The following is a 14171-nucleotide window of genomic DNA, read 5'->3' on the forward strand; positions in this document are numbered from 1 at the left end:
ATTACGCTCCCGGCTCTCTGCCCTGGCCATCATAACACTGGACATGCCCATCCATCCTGGCAATCTGCTGTCCTTTGCCTTACTTGTGCCTTCTTGAGGAAGACCGGCCAGCTACCACACCTGTGATACCCACACAGGACTACCCCAGGGCTCATAAGGATCCATAGATCTTCGTGGCCCCTTTTGGATCCTTATGAGCCCTGGGGTAGTTCTGTGTGGGCATCACAGGCATGGTAGCTGGCCGGTCCTTCTCAAGAAGGCACAAGTAATGTGAAGGATAGCAGGTTGCCAGGAGGGGTGGACGCCTGAGGCCGCCAGGAGGGTGAGCAGGTCGAGTGTTGTGATGGCCAGGGCGGAGAGCCGGGAGCGTAGTGCAGTATGTCGAGTGAAAGTGTGGGCATTGAAGCAGGAAATGTTCCATGGCCTCAGGGGCAGTCCTACACCAAGGGCAGAAGGGGTCACGAGACAGACGTAGGTGATGCAAGTGAGCACTGAGTGTGGTGAGGCCCATGCAGAGGCAAGCGATGGCTGATGTGCCTTGCGCTCCTTCCCGTGACTGACTGACTGTTTGAATCTTGTAATGGCGCTCATTCTCCCCCACTAATGGACCCCCCATCCATCACCCCCTTACTACTTGTGACCCGCACGCCATCTGTTCGAAGCTAAGCTCCCTAATCAATTCCTCCAGCCCACTCATTGAACCCGTATATCCTTATACTGTAGAATCCTTGCACTTAACACAGATGATCTCAAATAATCTCTTTCTCTCTCTCTCTCCAGCATCTATTTAGAATATGTGATTTCATGTCACTGTGCATTGAAAAAGCATCTTATCACTGAAAATTTTCTTCAATGTTTGTTCCTTGTTATGCAATAATCAAGAAAATGCAATCTTTTTTACCATAATTTCTCCCAGAAATGTCTGGTGTATTCCTTTCAATGTTGTGGCTATTTGGCATTAACACCATTAATATGGGTCTACATGACATATTTAGGAAACTATAATGTAGTTTACTGAAGTCAAACAATCAGTTCTTACTTAGTTTTCATCTTGTATGGAAAAAGAAAAGTGGCAAATTCCCATTGCTTAACACAGCCTCATATGCTCTGCCCAATGGCTTCACCTTTTTTTGTATGACAGGATAGGCACTTGCTGTCTCCCTCAATCTAACCTTGCTCTAACTCCTGTTCACACACTTTCATACTTCTCAACTCACTGTCTCAACTTTTTTTTAATCAGTCCTCAATGCAGTATTATAGGTAAACAGCAGTGGACTCAGATTCCACCTCTTACCATCAAAGAATATCATATAGTATTTTTTTTTCTTTTATGATAGCAACATACATATAAAAATAGACAAGTGAGCAGGTCATCACAACACTCCAGAGAAAGAGACTTGTGGCTCAGGCTGGTGGAGTGTGAAATGCGCAGCTAGGGCTCGACGCAATGCAGGCTCCAGCCGTGGCCGCAAGCTCAAGTCCTCCACAACACACTGCCCTGATCAAGTGAAGGGAACATTATCTTACTCAATGCTATAGTCAAAGTATACCTTGTCAATGTATGAAAATCAGGATGGTAAGAATTTAGAACTAAGCACAAAATTCAGGAGAATAACGTATATATCTGTTGTGTTATTTCAAATGTAATAGTGCAAATGTGCTCTTTTTGAAGAGGATTTTTTTTTTTTCTTTTTTATAATACTTACTGGTTCCCTGGAACAAATCAATATTTTACCATAGGTTCTTCAGTCACCAAGATGCACATTTATCATAATAAACGCTACTTTGGAACATATGCTTATTGTCACCATTGTACATAGATTTTCTTATTGAGGATTTACTGTATCATTTTTCTTACCTGTCAGTGATTCAGCTGATGCAGCATTCAAAACATTTGCAAGAAAGTGTACAGTTTCTGTCTGTAGGTGAGGAGTGGAAGAATAAAGCAGAGCTCTTGTCACTTGTACAAACTGTTCATTGCGATAACATATCTGAAACGAGTTGTTTCATTATAAGGAATCACTTTGCTCATGGTGATGGAAGAACGATGAAAGATAAATGGATGATAAAAGTAGAAAGCATGGTTTTGAGAAACCAAAGAAGGCTAGATTTCAAGGCAAATAAATAGTAATATGTAGGCTAGATTTCAAGACAAATAAATAATATGTACGAGCATAAAAGAGAACAAGAACGCTGAGTCAGACACTACCAAATATTGGAAGTTATAAATCAAGTTTGGAGTAGTGTCACTGGTAGATGATTGAGTGTCATATCCTTCTTGGCTAGCATAACAGCAGCCAAGCAGCAGCTCATCCTTAACATCTAGAACAGCTATAAATTTTCTACCTGTATACATGTAATTTTTTAATAAAGAAAGATGCAAAGATACATGTGGGTACACACTGGCAGACTGAATAACACTAATTCAAAACCTCCTACTAGTCTAGTGTCCCAAGGATATGTTTCTTTGGGCATACATTTCCTTCAAAGCCTTTTAAAATCTGCCGTCTTACCTCAACAGCTGTTCCATGCACAGATGCAGCACAGTTCATTAATACCCTCATGATAGGTGTAACTGCAGCAACATTGAGGTTCTGAAAATAGTACAGACACAGGTATATCATTAAGTTAAATACATAATGACAGCATAAAAAAAAACCTATGTTCTTTGAATTATGACAACCTGCTTCCTACGATTATTTCAAGAAAATACACCATATATTCAATTACTTGCCTGTTCATTGACCAGTTTCTCCAGAATATTAAAAGCTGCTCCTATTATACCTTGATCCAACAGCAAATGACATACTTCCTGATCTGTTGAAAGCATAAACAAACACCAGCCAACTTCAGGCAGTCCTCCAGTAGTACTTAAAGCATCAACAAGATGTCGCACCAATGAGGCTCCTGACATTGGTCTGATGAAGAGAGGGATTAAAATCAATGCACAGGTTATGTTCCTCTTTCCCCTCACTTGATCACACCAAATGATGGAAACTCTCCTGCAAGGGTTTTCAAGGCCCTGTCACATTTGTGCATCCACAAGTGCTTTCCATTTGGCACTAATATAGCTAAGATGAAAAAATAATCAGCACACTCTCCATCGTACCTTATTCTTTCTTGGAGTGTAGCAAGGTACTGGGTAAGGGCATAGGCTGCAGACTGAATGACATGAGGTGCATGGGATGCAAGGGTCTTCACAAGGGCTTCCTCCATCCCTTGTGATGCCAGCAGCTTGCACACTTTAGCATTACCCCCACACAGGTTACCAATGCACCAAGCACAAGGGTCCTAAAATAAAGATCAGTTATCACTACTGCTAGATCATTCCATAAGTCAATTTAAACATCTGTAAGCACAGATGCATTTCATGGGATATTAAAAAAAATATTCTACAGGTCTACCGTAGTTTGGCCCATGGAATGTACTTTCCTTATCTAGGTTACAATATATTTCATGTAGATTGATGATGATGACAATTCACTCACCTGCAAGTCTGGATTACTGTTTGCTAAATGAAGGACCAAATAGACACCCACTTGCTTGCAAACCTCAACACAATGCTTTTCATTACCTAGAGCCAAGTTAACCAGGATGCATGCAGCTTCCCTCTGGAGAACACCATCCTGTCCTGAAAATTTAGATTTGACCTCTTTTGTTGCAAAGCAGTACATACTTACAATGATTCAAGGTTACATAAGGATAGCAACACCTATGGTGGCCCTGACCTTTAAAGATTCCACTGTAATAAGAATATACTGATAAACTGTTAACACAATGCAAAAATATATTGCTATAAAAAAGGATGTCTGGAGATGCCACATTTAAAGAGCAAGTTTTCACAGGAGGACAAGACTGGTGCATATAAATATTCAAAAGGTAGTTGCAGACAAAACCACTTACCTGTTAAACAGGTAACCAAGGAGTACAAGGCACCCTGGCAGTTAAGGAAAACAGTAATATTCTCCTCACTGCTGCTAAGAGCATGACGCAACTTTTGCAAGACATGTAGATCCTTGTGCTTCTTAAGATGGAGACATAATTGAGTAAACTCTTCTGTTGTGGGAGCCTAAAACAGAATGAAAGATTCTTACTAAGACAAATACTCAAAATAATAAAAAAGTAATAACCTATTCATTTAACTCCTAGTAAAGGTACACAGTTCTTATTTCCCGAAGTTTTATTTCCTCTGAGTGACAGTAAAAGATCTACTCAAGAAACACTACAAGCTCATAACACTAAACTATCCAAAGCTTTTGGGTACAGTGGAACCATGCGCTTTGGGGTCTGAGGGGTCTCTAAGCGCATGGGTTCGAATCCTGTCCACGGTCCGAGTGTAGGCTGGGCTTCCTCATTCGGGCGGGTGGGCTTTGAGATAGGAGGTACCCTAGACCATAAATTACCGTGAAAAGCCCACATAGTATATATATATATATATATATATATATATATATATATATATATATATATATATATATATATATATATATATATATAAAACTTTATCTTAACAAGCAGCAAAACATTCATACATTTCCTTGGCCTTTTGAGGTTTTGATGCCATGATAGGTAGATATCAAGTCCTAACATACATTATAAATTAAGATTCACTGATGAACAGTTTGCATACTGTTCTCATTTCTCCCATGTATCCTTGTAACAAATCCTCTTCTTAGGACAGAGTGAACAAATGGGTAGGTCACACAGTCTCTGCCATTTCTTCTCAAACTGAAGGTGGGGATTTAGAACTAGGAAAGCCAACCTACTGGGTGTGCCAGTGCTGGAGGCCCTATCTCTTTCATATAATTATGCAGTTGCTCCAGAAGTGGTCCTTAAACTATTAAAAGGATTTCTCAAAGTGTAATTCAACTAATATCTTCCAATGATGCTGTGTATTGAAAATACCATGCAAAGATCATCATGCTTTTTAAAAGTATCAAACTACTAAAAGTGTCAACAATTTAAAAAGAAAATTAAGGAAAATCATTGCTGAAGAAGGGATTGTTTAATTATTACTAAAGGGAAGGATAGAGAAAAAATGGCAACAAAAAAATATACTTAGTAAATGGAGGAAGAGGCAAAGGTTAATTAACAACAGTTAGCTTCCTGAGTCTGTTTTGTTTGGTGGATTTTGTACCTGATATAATAAAATTTCAATGGGGAAAAGAGATTTGGTTCCCAAATACTCCAATATCTTTATACAGAGAATGCCCAAAGAAAAATATTAAATACTTAAGAACATACTTTAATCTAGATTCTGAGATTAAAATGTACTTCACTGCAAGTTTCATAAGCAGACCTTCATGCAATCTAAGGAAGTGAATTTTATATATAACTAAAAAAAAAAAAAAAAAAAAAATTAGGCAATGGGGAAATTATACAACAAACCTATGACAATGAAAGAGTGAGCTGAAAGAAGAATTTTGAGTAACCCTCGGGAAAAATATTGGTGGAGAATGACTCGTCTCCTATGAATACATTCTTTTGAAAAAAAAAAAAAAAAAAAGGGAAGGGGATGGGCAGCTAACCTGTTTTCAAATCACCGATATTCGTACTTAGCTCCACCATTCACTTCCAATTCTTCACTCCATTACACATTCAAATTCAAATTGTGAACTTGCTTGCCTTCAGTTTTTTTACCACCTCCTCCAGTCGCTGTCGACGTACATTCACTGCCAAACTCCGCTTCTTTAGCCTCAATGCATGGCAGCTGTCCCTGGTCTTAAGGCGGATAAAGCTTACATTGCCTTCGTTGCGAAATTCCATTCTTTGTTCTACTCTTGATGCAAGGCTCACAACTCCTGAACAAAAGAAAGAAATACTGTACACATTAATAATGCATAAAATTCAAGGCAGTAACTCTATTATTAATTATGTAGCACCAGAATAGAAATAGATCTAAATAAGCTAAGCTGAGAAGTAAACAACAAAGTATGTACATTTCATGGGTGTTCAAACAAGGCTTCATTTAGATAGTGAAGGGCAGGTTTGAAAGCATCTTAATTTTAAAGTAACACAACAGATGCTGGTAAGAAATTTAAAAAAGGAACATATCTAAGGATAAAAAATTTTTTCCTTAACTCGTAACTGCATCAAGTATTGGGTATTCTGTAGTGGTGTTGTCTAGTCAATGGCATAGCTAAGGGGGGGTGAGGAGAGTCCAATCTAGATTCCATTTGATAGGGAACAAATTAAGATCTTCCATAACAATCACTTACTGTATTTGTTAGAATATAATTCATAAGAAAATTTTCAATGTTTTGTAGGAGGGGAACATTATATGCAATTTTTGTGTTGAGGAAAGCTCATGTCATTTGCTGGAACTACAGCAAATGACAGTATATAATTTATATACATGCTTGAAATGTGGAGCTTTCTGAACCACCACTCAACCCATTTGTCACGTTATATTTTATTATTTTTTGCATCATTATTTTTAGGCTGGTGAATCAGCAGTGTGTGGCTTCAGTGGATTCTTTCTCACTGTCTGGGTTTGGGATTGGGAAGCCCACCAGGCAAGGAAACCAGGTGAAGAAACCTCCTAACTGGGGTCTTTGCCTTCCTGGGTTTCCCACCAGCAAAAATATGCATTTTTTTTACTTATTTATTTTATTTTATTTTATCTATTTATTTATTTTATTTATTTATTCATTATTATTATCATTTTTTTTTTTTTTTGCATAAAGATTACTCATAAATTTGCTGGGCTAGTTCAGGCATGAAAGTAATCATAACCAAAAGGACTACACTATGAAAAAGATATTGCTTTAACATCTATATTATGTTACGTACCAAAATAATCTACAGACAGCCCATATATATTGTTTCACTATCTAATGAGACATAAAATGAACAGTTTCAATCACCTCAGTCCTGAAGACCAATGGATGAGCCAGTGACAACCTGCCCCCTTCCTGTCTCTCTTTCTAGTAGTAGGCACCCTGGCAAACACTTAACTTCACAGTTGCTGTCTCCTCTGACCAGGCTGAGTGTAAGTATTTACCTGGTTGTATATTACAAAGTTCAAGCGGGGTTCATAGTGATAGATCTCTATATCTAATTTTGTACAACTTTTTTCTTAAATTTATACACACTTTCTGAGAATCTTCCAGACACTGCCCACCCCCCAAACCCAAATCCACTGCTGAACCTCACCAACACAAAAACACAAGAATTTTATTATTTACATTATTTTATTACAAATAATATTAAATACAAAAAACTTAACAAGAAATAAAAAAATAATAAAATAGAAAAATTAAGTAGTATATAATATAAACACCAGTGTAAATTGCACAAATCCTTCATTACACAATTTTACAGGAAGATAAATAAGTGAAATATAGTGTGTAAACACCAGTGTAAATCACACAAGTCCTTCATCACACAAATACAAATTAATAAGAGGAAATTAATAAATACAAAATACTACTAATGATTAATAATCTGAATAAGTGCTCAGACTGTAGCCCCTCTCTCCCCCTTGCTATTCTTCTGAGAGTTAGACTGTGAGATTCACAGGCGCAAGTTGATCCCGTCACCCCCTCCCCTTTGCCTTTTCTTCTGACACACAACCTGTATACATGACTCTGCAGCAAGTTGACGTGATAGTAGGGACGTCCCAGCGACCACTCTAATTTGACGTGGAAATTAGCGGTATTAGTGTAGAAAAATGATGTTTTTATGGGGGGTGGTGCCCGTGCCCCTAAAATAGACTGAGCCCTGTACGGTCGTGCAAACCGTCCATAGCAAAAACCGTCCCTGGTGTGAAGTACCAGTCTTACCTAATGTCAATGATCTGTAATGCCCTCAGAGGCAGCCAGAGCTCACACAACGGCTGGTGGTTGCGGATCTGTTTGTGATCAGCCTTGGCGGGATGAAAAATTGGTGTTGACGTTCGGGGCAAGAAGCAGTCTGCACAGTAGGCCTCGATTAGAGTGGAAGCGTGAGCATTTTTGGAGCCAGTCTTACGATGGTCTTGTTCTTGGGGAATTTATAATATTTAAAATTACTAGACTTGGCAGGCGTACATCTATACACTGCACAAGGTCTAGCTTTGCCCATACTAACAATAAGAAATTAATATTAAGGCACATGAAACATACAATCCAAGATCAAATTCTGCCACACGTGTACACTCACTCGAAGATATAGAGTTGTTTACACGACCGGATGACGTCACTGAGTCAGCTGTGGTGGTTCCACACTGTAGCACAAAGTGATCTACGTTCTCCTCGATGTTCCTTCACCAGGGGAGTGAGACACGGGGAGTATTGAGAGGTCAAGGAACGGCGTGGTTGTCGTCGATCCTTGGTATATTCTCTGCAGTAGTCTCCTGGAAGTGCCTTTTTTCTTCCCCTCATTATTTGTCGTTTCACACTTACTTTACATTTCCTGTGTATTCTCCTGTTGGTCCAACTTGTGTAGCGATTCGCCTTTACAACGGTACATCTCTTGTGTTATGTTTACTTATCGTTTCCGGCTTTTCTATGGGGATTTTATGCTAATTATATTTAAGTTCTGAGCAAAATACGTCTTTTCAAATCGGGATATACACAATCGAGGTATTAAAAACCAAAATAGGTAATGAACTAAATTCATGTTATTCTAAGCTAATTCAACCTAACCTAACCATGTTTTTGATTGAAAAGTGGTACCGTGGTTCAAATGGTCCGGGCATCAGTAAATGTTAAAAACTACGGGCTTTGTTGAAGTAGACAAAAGAAAGCTTATATTTTATGAGTCATATATCAATCATTGTGTGTGTGTGTGTGTGTTTTTTTTCACGGTCATCTCGTATCTGCTGATCACCCAGCTCAGAGCTCATAGACCGATCTTCGGGTATGCAGTGTGTGATTCACCTCGGTCGTCTGCTGGTCACCCAGTCGGCTACCCCACTACGAAGCGAGCTCAGAGCTCATACAGACCGATCTTCGGGTAGGACTGAGACCATAACACACTCCACACACCGGGAAAGCGAGGCCACAACCCCTCGAGTTACATCCCGTACCTATTTACTGCTAGGTGAACAGGGGCCACACATTAAGAGACTTGCCCATTTGCCTCGCCGCTTACCGGGATTCGAACTCGGCCCTCTCGATTGTGAGTCGAGCGTGCTAACCACTACACTACGCGGTGTGTGTGTGTGTGTGTGTGTGTGAAAGAAAATATATTTATTGCTCAGACTTGTTTTTTTTTATGAAGTATGGAGCACAGCTCTTCCTTGATTAATATAGGTACCACCCAGCCAGTCTTTCCCATTACGGAGCGAGCTCAGAGCTCATAGACCGATCTTCGGGTAGGACTGAGACCACAACACACTCCACACACCGGGAAAGCGAGGCCACAACCCCTCGAGTTACATCCCATACCTATTTACTACTAGGTGAACAGGGGCTGCACATTAAGAGGCTTGCCCATTTGCCTCGCCGCTTTCCGGGACTCAAACCCGGACCCTCTCGATTGTGAGTCGAGCGTGCTAACTACTACACTACGCAGTGTGTATTTACATAGTTGTAGTTTTACAGGGCTTGGGCTTTATGCTCGTGTTGCCCCGTGTGTGTGTGTGTGTGTGTGTGCTTCACGGTCGTCTGCTGGTCACCCAGCCGGCCTTCTTCATTACAGAGCGAGCTCAGCAAAGTTCAAAGACCGATCTTTGGGTAGAACTTAGACCACTTAACACTCCATATACCGGGGAAGCAAGACCATAATCCCTCGAATTACATCTCTTACCTACTTGCTGTTACTGTTAGGTGAACAGGGACTACGTATTTTTATAGTTCATACGTGTCAATTTGCAACTGGAAAAAACAGTCGCAAAACAAGACCAACATGTTGGTCTTGTTCAGTCGATTTGTGACTTTGTTTACGTTGTGACGTCATTGAGAGTTTGAAAATGTACGTAAGTGGTGTTGATGTAGAGAACAAGATTTTGGAGTTGGTGAAGGAAAAAAGAGCACATCTGGAACCCTAAAATTGAATTCTACAGCAAAAAAGCATACGCAAATATACCTTCGATGAGATAGCAGCTACTCTCCGATGATTGCTTCCCTCTGAGCATGGTGTTGTTGGAGGTGAGGATGAATACTTGTGATGATATTAATTTGATCGCAATCGTCATCGTGCCCAGAAGACATTGTTGGGTAGCTGTTTGTTTACATGTACTTCCCGCCAACCAGCTGATACTTCCCAGTCGCTATGTTTGAACGTGTTCCGGCTAGGAGGACTCAGTCGATACTTCTAGCGACTTGCAATTTCAATTGCATATTGACACGTATGAACCCGTCTTAAAGTGGATAGCCCATTTACCTCGCCTTAAGTTTTTTTTTTTTTTTTTTTTTTTTTTTTTTTTAGGCCTATAGTGCCTGTAGGCTCACTTGAGTGTGTAACAAGCGTTGTTCAGCTTCCGCCCATTACTGGGGCAAGCAATTTTATAAATAGTGGATCCCACATTAGGGCCCATATAGTTGTAACCACCTAGAACCTGGGTATCATGGTGACAAGTAGGTAACTTTAAACCACTCGACAAATGGCATTGTTTAAGGCTGTACGTGGTGGGATTCGAACCTTCGCGTGGTCGTCATCCCGATCCCACGCTCACCACCTTATCCACTACGCCACCGCCTCCATGTGTGTTTTTACCTAGTTGCCTTGTTGTATACTGTGTCTACCCATCCACCTCTGTTTTCAAGTCTTGCAATTACTCTCGAGTAGAAGCTTAATAAGTTTGATACACATGACCGCCCTGTCCTGAACCCAAATTGTCTGTTTGATATGACTTGCTCCTCTTCTAAAAATTTAACCCATTTTTCCTTGATAATTATTTCACATAACTTTCCTACGACACTTGTAAATGACACTGGTCTGTAGTTTAGTGGTTGAGTTGCCCTTCCTCCTTTAAATATCGGTATTACGTTGGCTCTCTTCCACTCGAGTGGAACTTTCTCTTCATTTATTGAACTTGTAATTATTTCCCAAATTGGATCCAGTAATTGCTCTTTACATTCTTTTAACACCCAGCCTGATACACCATATGGTCCCATTGCTTTTCTGACTTCCAACTTATCTCTCTCCTTTATAATCCTCTCTGTAACTTATCTCATCTTCCTCCTGCATTTGCATCTATAATGTCACATGATCACTTTTCCCCATTGGACTAAGGTATTGTATGATTGGAGGGGATTCTGGTTTCTTTGTGAAAACTAGGTCAAGCAATGATGGTTCTTCTTCCCCCCTATACCTTGTTGCCTCCTCCACCCACTGGTCCATTGTATTAACCATAGTCAACTGTAACACTTTCTCTCTCCACTGCCCAGCATTATCCATTACTTCCATCTCTCTCCAGTTTATTTTTTTACAGTTAAAGTCTCCAACTAAGAGTATTCTTCTATCTCTTCTTATCATGTTATCTAGGCACTTTATTGTCTCTCTTTGCATATTTTTATGCTCTTCTGATCCCCATGTATTAGTCTTTGATGGAACATATGTAACTATAATTTTTTCTTTTCTTCAAATTTTCTGTTCTGATTGTTACTCCCATTACTTTCACTTTGTCCTCACCATATTGCACATCCTCCACACATACAGTATATTATCATGAACCATTATTAGCACTCCTCCTCCCCCTTTATCTTTCCTGTTCCTCTTCCAGGTATTATATCCCTCCTCTTTAAAGATGACATGTCCTTTTCTCTTTTTTTTCCTTAGCTTCACTTCCTAGCACTTTCTCCTTTTCCCTTTCCTCTAAGTTCATATCTCTTTTTATCCATATTTCCTTGTGATCAACATCATTGGCCAGCTTCCCTTTTCTAGCCATAATTTCCTCTACTTGAGATCTCATTCTCACCTTCATTGGTCTCCTACCTCCTTCACTGTATCCTCCCAGCCTAATCACTTCCTCCACCTCCTCGTCAAATACTTGTGTGCTGGCTTGTACTCGTTTGATAACAATTTTGATAATTTCCCTTTCTTCACGTTCTCTCGTGAATTTATTTGGATTTTTCTTTCCCCTCATCCCATAAATCACGAAACTTTTTTTCTTGTCCACTGCATCCTGTACCAAATCTTCCTTCTCCTTGACAACTTCTATAACAGCGACTTTCGTGTTCTCCTGAATTTGTCTCTTTACCACTTCTGAAAATTTGACTTTTTCCTCTTCTTGCTCTTGTTTCCATTCATTTCTTAGTTCTTTCAACTTGTTATCACCTAGACCACCTTCTGCCCTGTCTGTAATCCCGCCCTGCACTTTAGCCTGCAAGCTCTTTAAAGAACTTTCATAATTTTGGCATGTGGTTTTTAGAATGTCATTTTGCTTCCTTATTTCATGAATCTCTTCTTTCGATTCCTGGTTTATTGCACTGACTTTCTCATATTCAGCTACTCTCAATTTCAGGGCTGTGTTCTCCTTTATCAGTCGGTCTTGTTTGTTCATGAGACTGGACATCACCTCCTTCATATATCTTAATTCTCTTTCTACATATATTAGCTCGTTCATCCCTGAAACCCGAGAATTCCTTTCCCATAGTATCATCAGTCAGTTTCCTTAACCCAATAGAGGTTTCTATAAAGCGTTGGTTATTTATCTATGAGCGTGTGTTTTGATTCGACCATACGCCTGGCAGCGTTACTTGGTTCCATCTCTCTCTCTCTCTCTCTCTCTCTCTCTCTCTCTCTCTCTCTCTCTCTCTCTCTCTCGTTATTCATTCCTTACATGTGATTTAACACTTATTTAATTTGGAGATAGGAGGACCTATGGCTCCCTCTCTCCCTGTACATACGTCTAGGCCTGAGTCCAACTCCTTTTGTAGTAATCTCTGCGAGCTGCTCACATGCGTGTGTCCTGCTCGATTTTGTATGTGTGTGTGTGTGTGTGTGTGCTGTTATAATGCTGGGATCACGCTGTTTTTTTTTTTTTTTTTTTTATTACGACGCCCCCGACGGTCGTATAGGCCAATTTTCTGCGATTGCATACGACTGTCGTAACCATTGGGAGCATTTCGGTACAAGGACACGCAAAACGAAGGACGTACGATATCGGATCCTAGACGTACGATGACGTATATCCTTCGTACGATGACGTACCTCATCGTACGACACCCATGACGATGACGTACGACGTACCAAAGAAAATGGAAACCAAAAGTTTTTTCTTTTTTCTTTGGCTTGCGACAACGTATGCTACGCTAACGATGTCGAAATAGACGCCTTTGACAAACGTGCGATGACGCCCTGTATTCGCTTAACGACTCAAGGGTAGGCCCAGAATGAGCCCCTGGAGGGCTTGAGGTCCAAAGCATTTTCCCATGCAGTCAGTAGCAGAGCGCTTCCCGGAGGCGGTATATCTCACACGCAACTTGTTTGTGAGAGAGACTACGCTGGACAGAGCTAGGAACACCGCAACCAGCACTGATATCATCACGAGACTGAAATTCACTTGCGGGCCACCAATGAGGTAGCAAAGGTCCGCGTCACTCCCCCAGGGAGGATGATGAATCTAACAGACAGACAGACAGACAGACAGACAGTTTTCATGTCACATCATCCCCACAGCATCGACATCTACACACCTCACCATGAGTCTCCTAAAGTAGGTACATCCCTGTCCTCCCTGATACGGAGCCGCATCTCGCCAGGAACATCTTGAGGATGGAGTTTACATACTTCAAAGGGCTTTGTGAATACTAGATCATGATAATGCCACCGATAATGCTTGTTTCGCGTTAATTGTTCTCTCTCTCTCTCTCTCTCTCTCTCTCTCTCTCTCTCTCTCTCTCTCTCTCTCTCAAAGAATGGTGTATATCTTCACCACCTGCGGGTTTATTTATTTCAAGTACGTTAACGAAAGCCTTTCGCCATCACCACCACCAACGCCACCAATAACGAGAGACAGGTAGACGCAAGAGAGTCTTGAACTCACAGCCCTACTGGTAAATCTTCTGAATCGCTGTTTCTGTGACGTCATCCACTCGCGTAGCCAGCTCTGATCGCGATAGTCTGCTACTCAATAAATCATGAATAATTAATATAAAACTTTTTTCTTTTCATGATCCATTAGTTATGCAGTTGAAAATTAAATATGACACACATTAGTGATTGAATGTTGATGATATTTCATAGCGATAGACAAGATATTGTACGGATAAAGACATGTCAGATAGCCTAGTAGATGTGGC

The 14171-nt window shown here is 40.4% G+C and overlaps 1 protein-coding gene across 9 annotated transcripts in view; it reads right to left on the reverse strand.

The window, feature by feature from the left end:
- Window positions 1–996: 996 nt before the first annotated feature.
- Window positions 997–14171, reverse strand: part of LOC123515019 (importin subunit alpha-9-like) — a 14906-nt gene continuing 1731 nt past the window's right edge. Inside the window, exons 1-11 of one of the 9 annotated variants that reach the window (XM_045273381.1) lie at window positions 8143–8429; window positions 7785–7983; window positions 6867–6985; window positions 5626–5801; window positions 3904–4069; window positions 3489–3631; window positions 3110–3291; window positions 2735–2918; window positions 2514–2594; window positions 1859–1991; window positions 997–1498 (exon numbers count right to left, since the gene is read on the reverse strand). In XM_045273381.1, the coding sequence (XP_045129316.1) occupies window positions 1374–1498; window positions 1859–1991; window positions 2514–2594; window positions 2735–2918; window positions 3110–3291; window positions 3489–3631; window positions 3904–4069; window positions 5626–5766 (1155 nt within the window). In that variant the 5' untranslated portion in view covers window positions 5767–5801; window positions 6867–6985; window positions 7785–7983; window positions 8143–8429 and the 3' untranslated portion in view covers window positions 997–1373. The other 8 variants (XM_045273385.1, XM_045273382.1, XM_045273387.1 and 5 more) reach the window with 8 other exon arrangements.

Source organism: Portunus trituberculatus, chromosome 38 (genome assembly GCF_017591435.1).
Source record: "Portunus trituberculatus isolate SZX2019 chromosome 38, ASM1759143v1, whole genome shotgun sequence".
Classification (NCBI taxonomy): domain Eukaryota; kingdom Metazoa; phylum Arthropoda; class Malacostraca; order Decapoda; family Portunidae; genus Portunus; species Portunus trituberculatus.